General features: G+C 39.9%; 1 protein-coding gene across 1 annotated transcript in view; it reads left to right on the top strand.

Annotated features, from left to right (window-relative positions):
* The window catches only part of VIPR1 (vasoactive intestinal peptide receptor 1), a 104,158-nt gene that overhangs the window by 61,284 nt on the left and 21,321 nt on the right, over positions 1-21,553 (top strand). The window contains exons 4-6 of the mRNA XM_026041069.1: positions 5,814-5,917; positions 9,149-9,249; positions 11,169-11,301. Coding sequence (XP_025896854.1) covers positions 5,814-5,917; positions 9,149-9,249; positions 11,169-11,301 — 338 coding nt within the window. The remainder of the gene's footprint in view (positions 1-5,813; positions 5,918-9,148; positions 9,250-11,168; positions 11,302-21,553) is intronic.

Here is a 21,553-nt window from a genome sequence, read left to right as displayed (position 1 = left end):
ATACATCAAGAAATTCAATTTTAAGTTTTTCCGTTTTTGTATTACTGATCCAAAACTCTGTCCTGTTTAATAATTATATATGCAGCATTTTCCTGTAGAATATTTTTCCCCTTAATTCCTTCCTACTGGAAAAGACAGATTAAGGAGGTGCCCCTTATACTTTGAGGTATAAGCAGATGTGAGTAGAACAGGTGTGACAGTCTTTCCTTTGTGAGAAAAATCATTGCATCTTGATGATGATCAACTAATCAGAGGAAAAATATCTTTTCGCTTTCCATGAGGAACAATGATCAAGAAAATTATTCAGTGCAGAGCTTGAGCTAGACCCATTATATAGGTCTATCTTGGAGTCAGAGGAAGATGCCCTGGATTTGAGCCTATGTTTGTGCAGAAAAACAAAGGGAGCAAAGGAGAGATGAAATGAGTTCATGGAAGGTGCAACTGACTAAATTTGTTGAGTGACAGTGGAGGGATTCAGGTTCAGTGGGACAGATAGCAGATAGGGCCACTATCAAGGTAACAACTCAACAGGAGAAAAGGAGGAGTATCTGCACCATCTCAGCAGGTTATTAGAGTATGCACAGCTGTAGGCACATTGGATGCAACTGTGCTGAAACATTCAGCTCTGCTCAGACTAACCCAAAAGCCAGAAGGTTCATGCACTGTCCCATACAAGTGCAGACGTGATGAAGGTGAGATTAAGTTGGATAAATAAACCTCACATAGCTCTGCATTCACTAGGATGTATTTGTAGCAGGCAAGATTTGTGTGTGTTACTCAGTAGAAGTGGGATAATGTGCACCAGTGTGCAAATTCAAAAATGATTCCTATTTAAATGAAAAACAAAGTAAAAGCAGGAATATTTGGACATTCCCTTCTTGAGTTTGGCAGGTTGGGTCCCTTTTTTATTCTTTGGTTGAGCTTTTTAGGCTGCACTGCTTGTTTTTAAGCAAAAAAAAAAAAATTTACTTGGAACTTGGTAGAAAATTTTTGGCTAGTCTGGCTGCTTTTTGTGGAGAGGGATTTCTTTCCCCCTGCCTTTACTACCCAGAACAGCCAGTTTCTGAAGCATCCTGGAAGGGAGGACACGTCACTTCGGATAGGTGTGAGCCACACGACTGATTTTGTATGGTCCCACCAGCTAATTGAGAGGAAAGTCTGGAACATTCAGCTAATTGCTTACAACCATCAATCCCATTTTCATAATAAGCATGCTATCAGATTGTGTAGATTAGCAGATTAGCTAAGGCTTTGTGAACTCTGAAGAAGCATTTGTTTAAAACATGAGCAGCTGCTGGGCCAGATGGCAAAGTCCTGCCCCGCAGCAGGCATGTTACCAGAAAGACGGATAAGTGCATGGAGAAAGTGCTGTCTCTCCTCAGTCACTGTGGCACGCTGAGCTTCAAGGAGCATAGGCATGAGTAAGAACTGTATATAAAAGCCAGCAATTCATGTTGACTTGGACGGCCCATCCCATCACTGCTGATTAACTTTGCAGAGTTAGTTTAACGTGCTGCGGACTAGCTGAACTCGGCCATAGGAAAGCTCTGCTTGGAGACCTGCTCCTCAGCTCAACAGCTTTTAACACTTATGTGCTGGCATGGTCGGGATATCTGCAGAGAGGCAATTCTCACAGTGGTGGCTGCACCAAGAAATGCGGTGATCTGTTGAAACACTTACAGCCTGTCCTGCTATGATCAAGCCTTAAAACTTCCCACAAACTGGTTATTCAGGCCTGCTGCTTCACCCCTTGCCTTTCAATAGCATTTTGTTCCGTGACTGTCATAAACACTGATATAAAAGAGCCAAAGGTCTAGCCTTCTATTTACACTAGATACTTCCTTCTGTTAACAGTGGCTTTCACGTCATCAGCTTAGTTTTGGAAAGCTGACTGCTGAGTTTCCCATCCTGGTTCTCTAGTGGCAGCTATGGTTCCCTTAGCTTGTATAAGGATTACCTCTGCACAATGTATTTGCCAGTTATAGAGGACAAACTTTTTTTGCAATATAGAGGACAACTTTTTTTTGCTATCTTACTTGCTTTGCAAATCTATCTCCTCATGCCTGGAAGGAAATCAATATGAACAAGTCATCACCTTGTTCCCTTCAAACTTTATGTCCAAACATCCACTAAGAAAAAAGTCCACAGCGAAGGAGCTAGCATGACGGGAGTCCTCTGCCTCCTCACCAGTCTGTTTTGCCTAAGAACCATGGAGTTTTAAATGATTTAGCTTTGATCTAATACAAAAAGGAAAAGTTACAAAAACCCTGAAATCTTCCACAAGCTGGAGATAGTGTTTCCCCAGTACAGAAATACCATAAAGCTCTGCCTTCTCCAATAGTGCCAGGTTTTGCAGCCTTCATTAGTGTATCTTCTTAATGTAGTCATGCTTCATTAGTGTATCATTCTGGGGAGAATTTATATTACACCAGCAGCGTTAATGAGAAACCATTCCGGCAAACATGAAAAACTTCCAGTACTTTGCAGGAGAGCAGGACAGTGGCAGAAGAGCAGATATTATTGCTAAAGCCATACATATAATGGGAAATTGCAACCCTGAGAGATCAAATGATCTGGTTATAGCTTCACTGAAGATCAGTGACCAAGCTGGGATTTGAGCCTATAACATAAAAATCTCAGTTTAATACTTCAGTCTGAAATTGAGGACCTGTCCATTATTGCTCAGAATAAGAACTAAGAATGCTCAGAATAAGAACTAAGTCTATAAAGTAATTCTTCAAGTTTTATATACATCTTCAGAATGGGAAGGAATCAACAGAATGTCAAATAGTAGTTAGAAATGTTGTCCATGTTGATAGGGGACGTAATGCATCACTTGAGCCAATATTGTAGTGTGGTAAAATCTTGTAAATCTTCTAAATTTGCGGTGCTTTGCACTTCCCAGGCATCCAGTGCAGAACTACTATAAGGAAGATTTGTGTATCAGACCACATGTTTGTATTTGTGCCTCAAAAAGTAGCTTGAGCAGCAAAAAACAGAAAAACCTCTGTGGCAAATGAGATTATCTAAAGTCAGGAAGATTTTTTTTAAAAAATCATGAATTTCTAGCAAGATATGAACAATTGCACTGTGCTAGACTCCAGAGTTTGAGACCTATTAAAAACACTTTTATTTTGTTTTGTTTTTTTAAATCAGCCAAGTGATAAAAATAAACTTTGCTTTAAGAGAGCTGCTTTTTAGTCTGCTTTCGCTGAAGTGGAAGCGATGCATGATGACCTCCTGAGTGGAAGACCTCAGTGGAGGACTGATGGAAGATTACCTCTGTGTGCAAGCACACAACAGTAGTCTCTGGCAACAGAGAAAAACACATTGGATAGGATTGCCAGATTTGCTGTCTTTCTTGTGTGTTTTAGTTTATTTGTTTATTTAGTATAACATTTGGCCTGGAGACCAAGTGTCATCCCAGTGATGTTGTATCATGTTCCTTTCCTCTGCCATGGCAGAATTAAGACAGCTTTGGAAAATACTCAGAGAACCTTAAGAAGAATTACAAAAAAAAGCAAACAGTGGTGGGAAAGTGCATTTAAACACAAGAAGAAATATGAGTATATGAGGAAATGAATGAAACTGAAATAAGCACCCATTTGTTCACTGAGGATAAAAAGCAAGGAATCAAAACCACCATGAAAGCTAAAAGTATCCTCAGACAGAAAGGAGGAGTCTTCAGCAGGAAATAGGAGGCAGAAAAAATCAAATGATGGGATCTGTTGTAATGAGGAAGAAGCAATAGAAAATTACATAACTGATGAAAATAAATAAATAAAAGAAATAAAAAGCTCCCTGTGGTAATGTCCTTGATTTATTTGTACAGACAGAATATTTTATGATCCTGATATGAACCCTGGGAAAAAAGTAATGCAAATAATCACCATGCAGAAAAAGCCTGGGGAATATATGAATCCCATAAACTGTGTTACAGTTAACTACTTTTGGGGCATCTGTTAAAATGAACTAATGCACTAAAGCTTTGAAAAAGTGCAGATTTGTTGTAAGGAATAATTACAGGGAGAAGTGTCGAAGTCCAGGAGACAGGAGAATTCAAGATCAACGGATTGACAACTGCTGATTTCAGACATCAGATCTGTAGTTAGAAAGATGTCCAAATGACTCAATAGTCAGAAATTCCTGGAGGTGTTGCTTGAACATTTTCCTGACTCATAACTGTATAATTGATTTGCACCTATTTGCAGAAGTTTTATTACTCTCATGTGCAAAGAATCCCATTGTTGGAAATATCTGAAAAACTTTTAAGCTTCACTGATGTAAAACTTTATCTAGGAAGCTGTAAGCAAGTTTTGATTACTTACTAATTCTTTTGATTATGATTGATTGCACTAACTGCTCAGTTAGGGATGACAGGCAGTTTTATAATGATGCCAAAGGAATGCCAACCATCTGACATGTGAAATGTTCAAATTAACAACACAACAATGTGATTTGCATGCAATAGGTAGGTTAGGGATCGCTGGTCAGAAGGGAGGCTGGGTACTTGCAACCTACTGTTTGATGTAATGCGTTTGTTGTTTAGAGCTGCCAAACATCTTTTCTTGTTTTTTTATATTATGAAGCTTTTAGCATAAGGTCTACCTTGGTCACTTGGTTGGCCTCTTGTCTTCCTTTATTTGATTAATGTGTGCATAGTCCCTAGCAGAGAAGGACCCCCATAATAACTAATAACCTTATAAATGCACACTGAGTTTCCAATTACTGTAGAAATGAGAGAGATGACTAAACTTGGCATTCTGTGCTCCTGATCATAATGTCTTTATCTCTGTACAGAGAAAGCTTGATTTCACAGAGAACTGAATGCTTAACTGGGAACAAAAGTAGATGCTGTCACTGTAGTCCTTCTGAGGACACTTTGCACTTTTTAGGCCAATTTTGAGCAGTAGAAGAGTTCTAATAATCACCCAGTAGAGTTTGAACAGGAAGCAGAAGTGTCTTATGAATTGAGGGTAGTTTTACTTAATAAGCTTTGGACAGCCTCCTTACACTCCTACATAGACCAAGAAGTACAAAGGGAGTACCAACAAGGCACGAGAACTTCACAGTTTTGGGTTTTTTGACTGAAGGATGGAGATGTCCTTACATCATTTAAGCAGCTGCTTCCAGCCCGTTCGAGGCCTTAAGCATCCAACTTATGTAGAGGTCCAAGAATTCTCCTTAAGCTGAGTATACGTGTTAAAACATGCAGTACAAGTTACCAATGTCTGGTTTGTTTGTTTGTTTGTTTTTCTCCCTTCCTTGCCAAATTTGATATATGTGGTCCTTGAGCACAAGTGCAGTAGATTTCCTTGGGATCACATTTGAGTGAAGATCAGGCTTATCTTGCAGACAAGACATGCATTTGGGGGATTTCATTCATTTCCTTGATCTGCCACTTTATTTATGTAACACAAAATGAGCACTTCATCCATGTTTATCTCAGTTTCTCACATGGAAAGTGAAAAGAAGTAAATATCGCACTATTCCCTTTAGATCATAAATTCTCCAGGAATAGAGACAGTCTCAAATAATACCTCCTTCTCGTGCCTACAGCTGTGGGTATAGATTGGTTTTGCATTCTCATTCCACTAGAAGACATGTTCTGTGAGCATCAGCACCATATTAAACATCTAATAATTTCTGAGGACTGAACTTTATGACTCAACTGGTCTCTTCCATTTATGTGTGGATTTTATTCTAGGTGTTAAGAGAAATGTCATGTGCCATTGAATCTAAAGGAGGCAGCTGTTTGTGTAAAGGCGACCTGTGTGTGTCATTTTTAATCATTCTTTTTCTCCTCCTTCTAGGGAATGTGACCAGGAATTGTACAAGCCAAGGCTGGACAGATGTGTACCCTGCACCGTACGCCCTAGCTTGTGGATATGATTCCAACAGCACACCAGAGGAAGAGGTAGGTAAACTTGGATGGATAGACAGCAAGAATTGTCAAGGATAGACAACAGAATCACATGATCTTCCCCTGCCCAATTTTTCTATTCCAACTGTGATTACTAGAAGCAGAGATTGAGTGTCCTTCTGGTCAGAGGGCCTTTGTACAATTTCAGGTGCTTGATTTTGCATATTCAAGTTTGAAATGTTAGTTCAAGACATCCCTTGAAATATTTACATATTTTGTAATGAAAAACGCAAACTCTCAAGGATGTAAATTAGTAATTAGTGACCTATGTGTAATCAACTTTAAAATATAGTAGCATATTGACATTTAAAATGGAAAGAAGATCACTACCTGGTAGCTGCATGCTGAGACATTAAAGGTTAATTCTAAAGAGGATAACAAAAGTGTTTTCTGAAAGCAAGGTTTGTCTCACCCAACTAACAATTCAGCATTTAATCCAAGCTCGTTGCCTACAGTTGTCCCACGGTTAACAAGAAAAAAAGCTCATGCCAGAATGCTGTTATATTTCATTATACATTTGTTTTAAATCCATGCCATGACATATGTTACTGAGTGTGAGTGCGGGGCATAGGCATCTTTATAATGCGCCCATATGCAGTGAAGGATCTTTGTGAATAGCTACCCATTGCAAGGGCACTCAAACAGTTAATGGAACATCTGAGCTGAATTTAGCCAGCATTAATAGTGAAGGAATACAGAAAATATCAAAGGAAAAATTGCACAAAGAATTTCAGGGATTTATTGACAGGAGAGCTTTGGTCTGCTTTGGAGGTCAGCAGCCACTTCACATCTTCAAGTGCACCACTTCTATGACCAAAATGTACAGTGCCATTTCTGCACTGTGAAGACCATTGTTATCAGTCCGCCAAGAGCTTGGGTTCATATTTTAGCTGCAGTGAAGGGATTTAGGAATTCCCGCTAATGCCTTGGTGACCCGAAGGACTGCAGCATTGCCAGAAAGCCTCGTTACCAAGAGAACACATACTGTGCTCCTTTAATTCTCTCTTAATTATTTTCTTTTTATTTCTGCACTTTTGTCATGCTGTTTAAGTCTACGTCTTTGTGTGAAAGGTGTCCGAGGAGAGTGAACATGCAGTACTAGCTTGCAAAGAATAGCTTTTCTTTTTGTTTCTCTTTATTTACTTTATTTTTCTTGAATTTGAATTGGCTGTCAGCTTGGGGATGAAGAAACAAGAGGAATAAAAAAAAAATTAAGGAGAACAGCAGGCTGTATAAAGCATGGGGTCCGGAACACACTGGTAATCATCCTTGCCTAAAATGCACTTTCAACATCTATTGGCCTCAAGTCAGAAACAGCCAAAGTATAAAAAATACGTAAGGGATGTGTGTAAGATTTTGTTCCTAAATTCTAGTGGTTCCTGGTGAGGCAGTTGGTGTAGGCAGCGATGTAATGCACCTATAGTGCTTGCAGTGATAATGATTCTTTGTCCACCCTGACTTAAGAACTGTGTGTTAAGAGACTGGAGCCTCTTTTACTACTATGATATGAGGAGGGATGCACAGCTTCCCCACCGTGTGCCTTTGATCAGAGCTGAGCCACCCTAGATATCCCCATAGGCTCCATCTAGAGGCAGTGAAAAGAAATATGCACCTCCACAGGTCAGTTCATCCCCTATTTCTCCCCAAAGAGAATTTGTGCTAGAGAGAGCCTGGATAAAATTTAGCCCCAGAGAGCTGAGGTGAAGTAGGTGAGATGAACTCCAAGCATTTTTGGGTGTAGGGCTGCACCAACGTCTGTTATCAGCATTTCTGGGAAGAAAAGCATAGCGGCTACTCAGCACAAATTAAGGAAATTTGTTCTCATTTGCTCTCAGTACAGCACCTACCTTAACTAGCTGTTCTTGCAACATGCCTGTGAAAATAAGCTGAGGCTTTTAGAAGTCACAAAGGGAACGATAAATATATCCAATTTCATTCATTATGTCAACAGTATGTCTAGGTTTAGAGCTAGAACATGCATCTTCACATCTCTAAATCCTTCTGTTTCTTCTAATATGAATATTTTAGTAACCTAAGCATTAAAAGAGAAATTCCAAATCTCTTTATGTTCTTGGATAAATTTCTTTACTTTCTCTACTTTGATTGTAAAACAGGAGGAGTAATCACCTTTAGCAAGCACAAATGAAGAGTGAGAATTGCAGGGAATTGCTTCTGGAATAAATCCAAGATCCTTCTCATCGTAACTTGCTTTTGGGATAAGAAGCAAGTGTCCCATAGCTCTGTTTCCACATGGCAGTTTCCACCTGCCAGCCCACTACTTATATCTCTGATGTTATATCTTTCTTTCTTTCCCTATATTATACCTTCTCTGCTCTGACAAACACGTGTAGGATGACCACAGGCTCTTTCCCTCTGCGTGGTCAGATATCTCCTTGCCAGCAAGGTAGAAATGACCACTGCAACCTTCACACGTCTACAATTTCCGTCTTGCTTTTAATGCTGCTCCAAACTGCTCTGTACAAATGATAGAGGATTACCTCTCACTTCTGCCTCGATGGTTCTGTAAAGTTCCTGCTACACAAAAAGCCGCAAGAGATACCCAAGAAGCAAATGACTTTTTTAAGCTGTTAATCAAAATATGCAAGTTTAGAGTGTTGCTGCAGAGTCTTACAAGAGCTGGACTTTAGGTTCCTTATTTCTCTATTTTCTTTAGACCATGTTTCTGTGTCAGATTAAAGTCCCATTATGCTCCGTGCTCAGAGACTCCATGTGCTCTCTTTCATGTCTAAGAAAGAAGTTATGAACCAACTTTCAAATCAACACATATTTGTGAATGAACATAAGTGTGCTTTCAGTGAGAACATTTTAGGATTGTTTTTTTTTTATCTTGCCAAAGTAAAATCTCTGACTTGCACAAAAGCAAAAAAATTTTTTACACTAATTCTGTCTTCAAACTTCATTAATAAAATCAGTTCATTGGAGTCAGTACTAGCTTAATTGGATATTAGTCACTCTTGTTTCACAAGATTATAACCATGCATCTGTCTAAATGACTGTCAAGTAAGCCTACTTCCTCTAGAAACCTTTCCCCATGAAAATCGTGACCTGATTATGGTGTGATCCAAGCTCTCCTGCAACCAATCACTTTTGTCTTATTCCTGGGCTCACTGAGAAAAATTAGGAAAAACTTAGTGATGCTGTATGCAGTGTTTGGTTGAGAAGGGGTATTGACAGCTTCTGTTTTGTTTCTCTGGTTCACATTAGCAAACAACATTCTACGGAACAGTCAAGACTGGCTACACCATTGGATATACCTTGTCACTCATTGCTCTCACAGCTGCTATGATCATTTTATGTCTCTTCAGGTAAGACCATTAATAAAAAAGACAAAGGCAAGGGAATGCCTCAGAAGACACGGTGGCTGTTTTAAACTCAGATAAATGGCTGCTTTGGTTATAGGCCATGAATGTGTGGGTACCAGAAAACTTCTGGCATATCTAAGGTTGAAAAGAAAAAAAGTTATTTTATCTGTTGGTGTCACTGTTCTTTTAATATATGAAGAGCAACCTTTGCATGAGAGGTACAGCAGTCTAGTTATGTAGAACAGAAAATATCTAGCTACATGTGTAGTTTTATTTGGTAAGTCTCTATATCTGAGGTAGTCGCCACATGTTCTCTCTATGGTCCACAGAGACTTGGTTAGTATGGTGCACATGGATTCTAGGAGTGATGCATTTCACTTGAAGCAAGTATTTAAAATGTGTCAGATAAATTACCCCTCACAACTACCTCCGAAAGTGCACTTCAGAAGTATCTCCTACTACAGCCCACATAAATCTATGGCAAGACATAAACTGTTTGTTCCATTTGAGACATGCTAGGACCACAATGATATCTGCACAGAATTGGCAGATATGAAGCAGAACCTTCAGGAGGCACAAGGCTTCATGGATTGTCAGGCAAATATTCTGCAGCACATCAAATGACATTAGATTTCTAGGTTCTGCCAACTAAATTAATCCTTAATCTCTATCACTTACAATGGATTCAGGCATCTGAATTTGGGTGTTTCCAACAAAGACACCTACATATGGAGTAATCTCTTATCATAATGTTGTTAAAATGTATAGAGAACAGCATAAAGCAAAACTTCAATGAGATGGAAGAATCTGCTAGCTCTGTATTCTGTCTCCTTACACCACTGTGCAGTGGTTTCCTTTAAGTATTTTTCTTGCTATGTCATTGCACATGCATTACGGCCTGGTCCAGAAATGGTTCCTCCACAGAAATGTAGGAAGCAGCATGTTCTAGAGTTACTCTCAAATTTATACCAAGGCTTCATGAGCCTTCCCAATCTTTGAGCAGAGATAATGACGTCCTTTAACACATCTCAGAGCATACATATTCTCCACTCCTTTCATAAGCAGAGGAGTGAATCAGACACATGATCGAATTATCTCAGCAAGGGTCAAGGTGCCAGCTAAACTCATGAAGCTGTCTGGGTTCACACTCTTCATCTGTGGCAAATAGTGTAATTCAGCTTGGCTTCACCTGCATGACCAGAGGACTCAACTTGGTCACATTATCTTGCCCATCATCAGAGATTAAAAGCACAAATTCTGCCAATGCACAGTGACTCATTAAGAGGTGGTAGTTTGATCATGCTGCTGATTGAGATCTGTTTTGGTTTTATGACTGTACAAAGTACCCATTTCCTGAGTATTAGGCTTTCTGCTCTTACCTGACATGAGCTTTCACTTGAAAAGTAGACTTTTTTGTTCAAATTGATCTTCAGAATATATTTGCAGATAAGAGAAAGAATAAGACTAGTGCTAGTCTTAATTTCTTTAATCCCTAGTAATTTAAAAATAACAATATAGTTCATATTGCTCCAGAACACATTTAGTATGTGTTAATTTTGGCAAGGCTTGCTAAGAATTTATTTCTCTTCCTGCAGAAATATTTCGCTTCTGAAAGAATTGTTACAGTACAAATGTTCTGTAGAATACAGATCTTTATTTGGAGAAAAGTCTACTCAGTCAAAAGTCTCTCTTTTTCAATGGAAAACAGTTTTCTATCATTCTATATTTTGACACACAGAATGCCATATTTTTTGTAGCTTTAAAAGGGCTTAAGTGGATCTTCAGTGAGTCATATCAGACTATAGGCAGTCTCAAAATTTCTGCTACTTAATTGAAACATGAGGAGAGAAACATGTAAGTAGATAAATAATGCTTTTGAATAGCCTTGTTATTCAGAAAAGTTGTTTCTTCCCTTTCTACAGAAAACTACACTGTACTCGAAACTATATTCACATGCATCTCTTCATGTCCTTCATAATGAGAGCTATCGCAGTCTTCATAAAAGATGTCATCCTTTTTGAGAGTGGAGAATCTGAACACTGCTTTGTGAGCTCAGTAAGTAGCCTTTCACATTGGACTTTCCACCTGGTCCTGTTTGCCCCTTGTAATTGATGCACCAAAACAATCTTGTAAGTGCCTATGAGACAGCATTTGAGGAAGACTTCAGGCTTTAGTCATTTGAGAAGAAGCAAAAACGCAATTGCCACTGTTTAGTTTGGGTGGAAAAGGCATAAAAAATAGAATAATGCTCAAAAGTTTGTAGGAATCTTCTCCTTTCTGAGATGTCCTACTAGCCCTGTGTCTATTTCCTAGCCCCATGCTGAGGTCTTTGATATCCTCATCAAAGGAAACTCAGCATTGTTTTCAGGGAAGTTCATCAGACGTCACCTGCGAGTGACAGTGGGAGTTAGCTCTAGATTCAGACAACTTCAGATTTTAACAAGCAAGTACTATACATAAGGTAAGTGTAAATTGCCGTAACCAGCAATAGAGATCTAATTAATACTCTCTGGGGGGTTTGGATAGGAGCCACCTGCACTTAATGAGCTTAATAGCTCTCTCCACCAATTGACCAGATCTCTGCAGGAGTTTAGACTGCTGGCTCATATATAGAAGTCTATATCTAAAAAGCAAAATATAATTTTTCATCTGGACCTGACTCCTATGATAACTGTGTAATAGATATCTCCACTGTGCTTTTAAAAGAGGGAGCAAAGGGAGTGGGATATTTTTCAGTTTACAGAAACAACTCACACTCGGCGTAATCAGTTGAAGTAAACATGAAGGCGGGAGAAGAGTTGTTGATCTAAAGGCCATATTGACGCAAGAAGACACTGGTCATGAATAAATTTAGGCAGGAAATTAAAATCCGGGAAACAGTGAGATGTGACCAGAAGTCAGGAAAAAAAAATCCGTAATGAATTTATAACATCAGAAGAGTTACTTGCTGGTAAAAGCAATTGGGAGGATGCAGCAGGGGACTGAACACAGAGGAGCAACGCAGTAGGGAAGCCAAGAACCCAGTGATCCATGGAGCATGTACTAACCTCTCACCCCGTGGGAGTTTCTACCAGGTCATGGCTGATAGCAGAAGACTGTGTGAAAAGCGTTTGCCGCCACTGTCCATGCTGAAATGCTTCTGTGTATAAACACAGGACTTTGTCCTGCAGAACTCCACAATGCCTGGAAGACTTCATCGTGCTTTCGGCCAGACCCATGGCTACCACTATTGTGTGCGCTTCTCCCCATTAGACGATTTTCATTTTCAATGCCAATTCATGGTGAATGGCAGGATGTTACGCAAGGATTATAAAAATACATGGAACAGATCTGACTCTGTTGCACTAGATTGAGCTTACCCGTTGCAAAATATGTAACCATCTTGACCCAGCATTTTGGACAACTTAGCCCATAGCAAAAAAGAACCTACCTGAAATGGAGTAAAAATGGCTTGCATAATTAAGTACTTGCAGAGAAAAACTTATTAAGACCTTTGTATTTAGGTTGAGTTTGGTTGAGTTATGTTGCCTTATGTTAGGTTAAATGATTGGGTTGTTTGTGTTTTGGATTTAGATTTTAACTTGGAAGACCTGGGTACTGCTAGTTCATGTGCTTGAGGTTGTGCATACAATTTTCTGAATGTTACTTGTTTCCATTGAAAATGGCAAGAATATGTATATGACCTTGATCTAATTCAGTCTGAGGACAGATTTGAACAGCCCAATTTACTGAATGTTTTCACCACGTACTGTTTTAGAATAGAGTTGAACCAAGGAAATGATGTTTTAATAAAAAAGAAAATACTTCACCTAATTATTCTGAGAAAAATAGGGACAAATGCACCCTCTTAGAATAGAACCGGGGCTAAAAAACCCAAGTGAATGGAGGCCTCTCCCTGAATTCCTGAAGAAAGGACCTAATTCCTGTGTTTGGCATTCGTGTTGCAGTAAGAGAATCTATTATGATGCTTCATACACCAGTCGCATAAAAAAAGATTTTATTTATCCACAAACACATATGTCAGTACTCCAGTCAAGTAGGAACTCCAATTCTTTTAAATGCATATGTATTTGAAAAAGGACAAACTTGTCTGTAGGCTTTGTTGCAGTTGCTTTTTTGGCTTCATTTTACCTAAATGCAATGTTAGCTCCGAATCAACTTTACTTCCTGTGAAAATGAATACAAGGTTCAGAGGACCAGAAGGAACAAGAATTTCTGGCCTCATAGCTACAGATTTCATCGGGGTGGGTGGGATTTTTCCTGCAGTTTCTCAGTGCTCTTTAACTTTTGTATAAAACAGGGAAACTGTCCCTGGAATTCGTAGCAGAGACTGTTGTATAATTTTATAATGCAACAAGAAGGCCATGTTTCAGAAAGGAACTAACTGAACATTAACATCTTGTACCACAAGAAGAGCCGGATGCCTGTTGAAGTCATATAAAGATGCGGGCACAACACAGCCCCTGGCTCATCCAACAGCATTTTAAAGGAGAGAAGGTCCCCCTGTACTCAGCGCTCTGCAGCAAGAAAGTGCTACGTGAGCCATCTGAGAAAGGCATTGAGTAGGAAATGTAAAAGTCATCCTTTTCCTGCAAGGTTTTTGAGTAGATACCTACTTCCACCTACAGAGAGAAGGGCAAGCTCTTGTTAGCAACGCATACTGGCATCTACTGAACTTTGGCTGACTGGCTCAGGGCAAGAGCCTGGCACAGCTCTGTCTAAAGACAATGGGAATTTTTCCCCTGACTTTAATTGGAGTTGAGTGAGGCCCTAAAATGTGTAAATATATCAACAAACACCTCTTCAGTAGCTCAGTCTGATACTGCGGAGTTGTACTCCATCCACAGAGTTCTTCAGGACCAGTTAGGCCTGAAGGAGGTGTGGAAGGGCACTGCAGTCTGTCCTTCCTTGGAAATGAAGCCCCCCATCCTCTTGTATGATCACATGAAGGACACCCTCGCTATTCCCTCCTGATAGATGACTTTGATAGATTGGTAGATCTGATAGACTGATTTTCATGCTAGTGAGCAGGATGAGAAGCTAAGGAAAAATCACATCTCATATGATCTGTAGAGGTCCCTTCCAACCTTAAATATTCTGTGAATCTGTGAATATAGAGCAGAGGTTGCTTTGCTATTCTGCTCCTGTCTTACTTGAACTACCTCAACTTGTCCATAAAATCCTGTGAAACTTGGCCAAACAGTTGATGTTAGCTTAGCAACAGGCATTCTGATGGACTGGCTTCTGGTCCTCTTTCTTGTTTTTTTAACAGCATTTGTTGTCTGCTTAGTGTTATGCAGAGAATCTCTGTGATTATATCACAAATGTAACAGATCCATCTCTCCATGATCCAATGTCAGCCCTTGGTCTGCATTTTCACTATCAGATTAGATTTAGAAATTTCCCTATGGCTTGCAGCTACTGAAGAATATTACTCTCTATTTGTTGATTTTCTCCTAATTCCTCCTCTCCTCATCCCATCCTTTTCTTTCACTAGTCATATCATTCAACCCTTGAGATCAGCTAGACCAACTAGTGCATTTTCTTTCAGGAGAATATCACCCCGACTAAGTTCTGACACAGTATCACATGGTTAGACTTGTATAAATTATCCCTTTATGATCTTCATTGCTCATGGGAATGACCCAAGAGTGAAAGAAGTTAACATCAGACTGCAAGACCTTTGGAGCAGGTGTTTTTCTTCAAATAAATGACCCTACCATGCTTGACAGAGCAATGCCCTAGCCATGGATTGGCACCTTAAAGTAATGTAGCACTGCCAGTAATAAGATCAGATGTGACAAGTGCAATGACATGCATTGCCCTGATCACCTTCTCCTTATGGTTACTGACTTGTGTTTAGCTTCCCTTATTACTGGGGTTACATTCGGAAGTCCCATTGTGATTTTCCAACCAATGAGCACAAAACAGGGAGAGTTACCCAATTTATCAAGGTAATTCTATTTTTATGACTCAGCTCTGAGCCATCTGACTCAGAGACTAGACCAGCTAGAGCTAATCACCATCTCAAAAATACTCACAAGACCATAAAAAAATCAAACTAGTATTCCTAACAGACAAAAATGGAAAGGCTCGAGCACTCAGAGGCAGTTAGTTATGTAACCCCTATTAAAGTCAGTGGAAGGGAAATGCTTAAATAGCCTTGAGAATTAAAGTCACAGGGCTTAAACTTGCTTCTTATGTGAGGTAGAGCAGACATAAAAGCTTCCTACTGAATTCAACAGATAGTGTTATCATTGAGGAAGCCTGTGTGGGAAGGCTTAAAGTGCGGTGACGTGGACCATATTTCTGGTTGGTGTAAATTGGTATATATCTGTTCATTTTAATAGAATTCAGCAGGTTTGTGTCAGCTGAGGACCTGACCCTGCCATGTTTTCCTGTGTTTGAGGCTCGTAAAGTAGAGGCTGTCATGTGTAACTTCCATATTAACAGAGAGATGGAGTTTTAAAAGTCTTGCTGTTTCCACCTGTCTTTCAGCTGCCATGAATGAGGTGAAAGCCTCAAGGAAATTCAAAGTTCTCTCATGAGACATTAGGATCCAAACTGGTTATTTTCTAGAGAGACATTGCTTTGTTCACGTTCATAGTTGGCACCAGTTCCTTATATAGGTAAGTGTATCAGGACTAAAGGCAGAAGAAAAAAAAAAAACAGAATTTGAGACCAGTATCTTCTTCCTGATGTCTCCATCTTTCCATGTTAGAATGGGAGTGGGCAAGATTTAGCTTCCTTATGCCATGTGTGCCTGCTTGCGTATGCTTGTACAACATATCTATCTCATTTGTCTAGAAATAATATTTATGCTTTGTGAAAGCGATAACAGATCTAAAAGCTCAGTCAATAAATCCAAGTTGTAATGGCTTAATAAAATGCCCTGTGACAGCTGATGTAGGGTAAGTATTCCAGTATGTTCTCTTAGGCAATGAAGGTGCGTGACAGGATGCTGCATCAAGACCTGGAGAAAAGAGGGTTAAGATAAATGGAATTAATTTGCTATTGCAAAGACTTAAGAGCATCTTTTCATTTTGCTTCTGGGGCTCCCTAGATGCACAGCATCATGTTGAGAGTAAAATGTTCTCTTCAGTCCTCATATCTCTTTCAGAGTTTGATGGTGGTCATGAGCTTTCTCTGAATGCTGTCACATTGATCTATCTGCCATGCATTTTATAGGGTGGACTTGTACCTGATCCCCTAAGGACAGTAGGAGGGGAGTGACCATCATCAGAATTTAAGAGTACTAATCCCATCAAGATCTTTAAAAGTTTTTTTTTCTTTTTTTCAGTTACTGACAAATGAGAATTTACCAGTTCTCATTGCCAAGATTCTTGAAAGCTGAGTATTGAATGCCTTGATCAGAAACTGCTTTGCTTCAATCAAGGTGGCATTTTAAGAATATCTTTACTTAGTGAATACTCACAGATATTATTTGGTTCCCAGCACCCAGTATTTCTCTACATAACCCTAAACTTACTGAGCCACTCACTAGTGTGGCAATTTAGCAGTTAAAATTAGTATCTTGTCATACTCCACCGTAGGGAAGGCAGGAAGGAGCCAGAAGCACCCAAGTGATTTAGACAGTTAAGTACCATTTGAGTGTGCCTGGGATCTCTTGCCTGGTAGAACACAAACCTTAGGGGTCTTTTTCTTCTTAACCTGTGTGAGACAAGGCTAAAACTGCAATTAAAGAGCAGGGTAAAAAAAAGTGATGGCTTTTTGCCAGCCAGTCTTGTTTGTTTGTGTTTTAATTTGTTTTTCTGTTGTTACAAAAAAGACAGAATGTGCCAAGGGTAAGTTAACACTTTTTATTTCCCTTCCATTTTTTTTTTTGTGGCTTGGCAAATTGGCTTGACCTAAGGGCTCATTTTCTGATGAGCAGAATTGCCCTGTAAGAAGCTGCTTTATTTCTGTCAATAATTCCCATTGACGTCATGCAGAATTTCTGCAAATTAGTCCTCCAGAGCAAAACGCTCTGGAAGTCAGCAAGGTCTTTGCCACTGGCCTCCATGGGGTCAAGCCATCACCTCTTGTAGCCAGATTGTCTGCAGAAGAGTCAACACGGTAGCAGAAGGCTGAGATAACAAATCCTTGAACATCACATTTTTGGTTCGCTGTGTCAACTTCCGGAAATGCCTTCTCTTCTGTAGTTTCTTCTAGAAAAGCTTATATCTGACATGTTTTTCCACTCCTCTGTCAAAGCCATGTAAACAGTGAAAAGATAATATGTAGTAGCCAGTAGCCTTAAGCATGGAATGAGACAAGATACAGCTTGACGCTGTTAAGATGCAAAAGTTTATTTTTGCCACCTCTGCAGGAAGGATCCAAGCCAGGATCAGCAGTCACTGCTGAAAATCTCTCTCTCATCTTTTTCTGAGGATGATTTGTAAAAGAAAGTTGCTCAAGCCTTGAACTAGGACAAAAATCCCAAGTGAAAAATAAGAGCAGATATGTTTTTCTTCTGTTTTCAATAAAGAAGATCTTCCTAAGGTATGTAGATCAAACATAGGGCTTGTTTGATCTACGTCAATCATCTAGTAGGCTTGTATCCTACTTCCTGGTGTATGTAGAACAAAATGATTGCCATTTTGTTAGTTGAGTGATTTCCAGTGTAAGAATAGTGAGATGGGAAATTAATCATATTTTGAAATCTTATAAGCAAATCAATAAAGCAATTATTTCATTATTATCTCCTTGCTATTAATTATGCAGGATCATGGCTGAGATGGCCACCTCAACATAAAAAAACTACTTTCTATCCCAATTTGGATGGCATTTAATCCTGTTTTAGGATCTCAAGATTGTGCAAACACAAGATTAACTCTTGAATTTATTTAGCTGATTTATGAGGATCTGAATAGGTAGCTTGGAGATCTAGGGCTAGGCCAGTCTGTGCCTGAAAACCCTAATTTCAGCATCTCCCCTGCAGAAGGTGCTTGCTTTGTATTGTAACATCTTTGAAGTATCCTTCAGCAGCAAGATTTTAAAAGCTTTTAAATAACATCTAGGAAGCCTCCTTGACCAGAATGAGGAGAAGAGCGGCTGTTGCAGTGAACCACACAGTAGATAGCCTTTTGGATAGGTGGGATCTTCTAGGCAGTATAAAAGCAAAGTGCTGGTTTACTCTATCACTAAGAAAATGAGGTTTCGTCTGTCTTCATTTGAAGAGGCCTGGAGAAATCTCTGTTAGTCACTTGCTCCTGCTTCAGCGATCATAGGTCATGTAAAAAGAACCAAGTTCCCTAAGGAAGATTTGGAGGTATCAAGGTTTCTTGAGTGATTGAAGCTAGTCTGAGACCCCATTTTCATTGAGGTCACCAGAGACAAGGCTATAGGCACTGTCTGGACTTTATAAATGCTGCCAGGAGCTGCCAAGATTAAAGGCAGACTACTCCCAGAGCATTTTCTTGCTGCAAGTTCATTTCCCATGCTTGGGACTATCTCACACAGGCACACCTTTTACATCACAGTACATTATACTTTTGTGATGTAAATCCTTCAGCGTTCCTTAAAAACAAGGTGTTCTCAGGCCAACTCTTGGCCAGCTAAGCTGCTTACACTAGGCTAGAGAAATTCAGTGACTGGTCAAGACTACCAATGCTCAGCAGCTATTAACAAGCAGAGAAACCTTGACCAAAGTCATTATTGCTGAGGGGTATTATATGTTTATTTAATGCAGCAGCAGATTCATCTCTGAGTTAATCACTGCCTCTGGCATCGTGACTGCATTTTCCTGTGTGGATCAGCTGGTCAGTGCACCAGCTTAATGGGAAAGGCATTTTTCTCGAGGCTAACATTATATGAATGTTAAAGGGCCAATACTCACAGCACAAAAAGCCTTGTAGCCTCTAGTCTTTGCTCAGACTTGCCTTTCCCACCATAATACCCCTTCTCTTTGGCTCTGTCTTGGAAACTCTGCTTCTGTCTTGAATGCCCTTTTGTTGTGGTCTGACAAAGTGGACTGTGGTTTTTCTCAGCAGATGTAGCACACTGTGGGTGTCTCTTTTGCCCTTCCCCATCATCGCAGAAAGCTCTGAATTTGGCCACCGTTGACATCCTAAAATTTTGGTCCAGCTTCCCAACTACTGGCACAGGTCTTCACATCACAACACCTGTCTACCCAACTCTGTATTTCATCCCTAATCTTTCTTCGCTTTTCAGAAAGGCCAGCCTACATACCTGAGTGTCTACAGCACATTAAATATGTGCTGTAAAACGATTGCAAAAAGCCCTCTCCTCTTTCAAAGCAAATGCAATCCATGCCTTCTCTATTCCCTTGTTAGCCTTCAGGCCTTTTCTCTTGTCAGTGTCTAAATCAGTGTATTCAGGGGCAGCTTTGCCTCAAAGGGCAATAAATGCCACTTGTGTGGTGGCTTTTTAGATTGTCTTCAGTTGAATAGTGCAAACAGTTAGACCAAATGTACATGCTTACAACACAGATGGCTGGTCACACCAAATCTATGGAGAGTTGCTCCATAGAGTAGGCTTAGGGCATCTTCTCCTCAAGTAAACTTTTAAAACAAGTGACATGAAATTCTGTTATTGAGTGTGATGAATTCAAGAGAAAGCACAAAAGTGCTTGTTTGGGTAAAAGGAGTTTCCATCCCTCATTAGCTGGAGGCAGAAACAAGTGTCTCAGCAGATGAGGATTGGCATCACATATAGAAGGGAAAGGCCTTGAGGGAAATAGCAAATAGCCTGTGTCTAATGCAGTCACTAAGGGCAGAGCAGAGAGTGGCCACCTGGCTAAATGTGACAAAATCAAAGCCGAGGAAAACCTCTTCATGGCCTTATCTTGCATGGACATTAGCAAGCAGAGAATGAAATAGGCTCTTGTACAGTGGAAGGGGAGATAATAGAAAAAGCAGTGTTGTAATGCTGCTTTTTCTGCTAAAAATGGCTTTTCTAAACATAACCTATATTAGTCTTTCAACGCTGACACATTGTGGGGTCTTCTCTTTATGAAAAAAAAAGCCTTCTAGCAGAATGTTATAGCTCATTTCCAGCTTTAGTGCCTGTCATCTAAAGGGTAAAGCATCTTACATAAATAGAGATTTTATTTCCCATCATTATAGCAACCATAGTGAGGCTGGATCAGATCAGTCAGGAAGGTAGAAACCCCATTATGTAGAAACCCATGCTGTGTATCATAAGGAAGAGGGAGTCTCTCACCAGGAAAGACTGCTTTCCAAATCTGTCGCTGAGTTGCCTATCAAAGAGGGTTCAAGGAGAGAACAACACTGTCAACAGTGAAATTGCTTCCCTTTTTGAAAAATATAGCCCAGTTTAAACTTACATAGCTCAGGTAATGGTAGCAAGAAGCCTCAGCATCAAGAAAGTACCAAGACAGGAATAATCTCTCAAATTGCAGGACATCTGCAGTAGCATGTCTCCAGCTGAGCTGGACTCCTCAGGTTCTCTGTGGGGTTGGTAGAGAAAGATGTATTTTACAATTCAACTGCTCTGCTTTAGGTGTCTATCTGTGGATGAGAGAGATCACACTCTGGGCTCTGGTGGTTATTTTGACAGTATCTAAACCAGCTAGAACGGGCGGTTGGTCCCAAATAGTGCATCCAAATCTGTTCCAATGCAGCAGAGAAATTCCCATGTTGCAGAAGATCCCCGGACTGCAATTCATTATTACCATGTCCTCAAAGCAATACATAAAAATATCTTTTCTCTGGGCAAAGCAAAAAGTGTCTGAGGTGGAAACAACTGGTCACATAGCCAAATATTTGCCAGCACAGAGTCAATAACTGTTCTATTCTTGCTACCACTCACCTCAGGTGATCCTGTTACCACCACTTTGAAGAAGGAGCTGTAGAAACCAGTCGTTATCCATGTGTGTGCTTCATCTCTGGGCAGCTACAAGCCACAATTCTAATGGAGAAGGAGGTAGTCTATCAAAAATGCAGCACTTGACACTGCTTGTGGAAAAAAAAAAGTGTAGAAACTCGAGACTTGAGGTTCCTGCTGCCACAGAAGTGTGTTCTACAGTTTCCTCGCTGTGACATTAGTAGCCCTACAAATTGAATTTTATTCTCTTTTGTGCAGAACTCACATGCACTTTTTGTCAGCAGCCTTGCCTTGTCTGGTAACTTATTCTAGTTTCTCCTGATGTGCTCCAGCTTCCTACTCCTGTTGTGGTTTCAAAACACCCATCCAGGAAATATTCCCCAAAGTTCTATCTCCCCCGGAGTAAATCCATGTTTAAGGAGTGTGTGTGACAGATACATGAAGATTGGTCCCTTAAACCTACCCCTTCACCCATGAACTGCTGAATTAGGGCCAAACC

The sequence above is a fragment of the Nothoprocta perdicaria genome, unplaced genomic scaffold, assembly GCF_003342845.1.
Source record: "Nothoprocta perdicaria isolate Ctin4 unplaced genomic scaffold, notPer1 scaffold_277, whole genome shotgun sequence".
NCBI lineage: Eukaryota > Metazoa > Chordata > Aves > Tinamiformes > Tinamidae > Nothoprocta > Nothoprocta perdicaria.
Note: the sequence above shows the minus strand (reverse complement) of the source record. Positions and strands in the feature narration are given on the sequence as shown.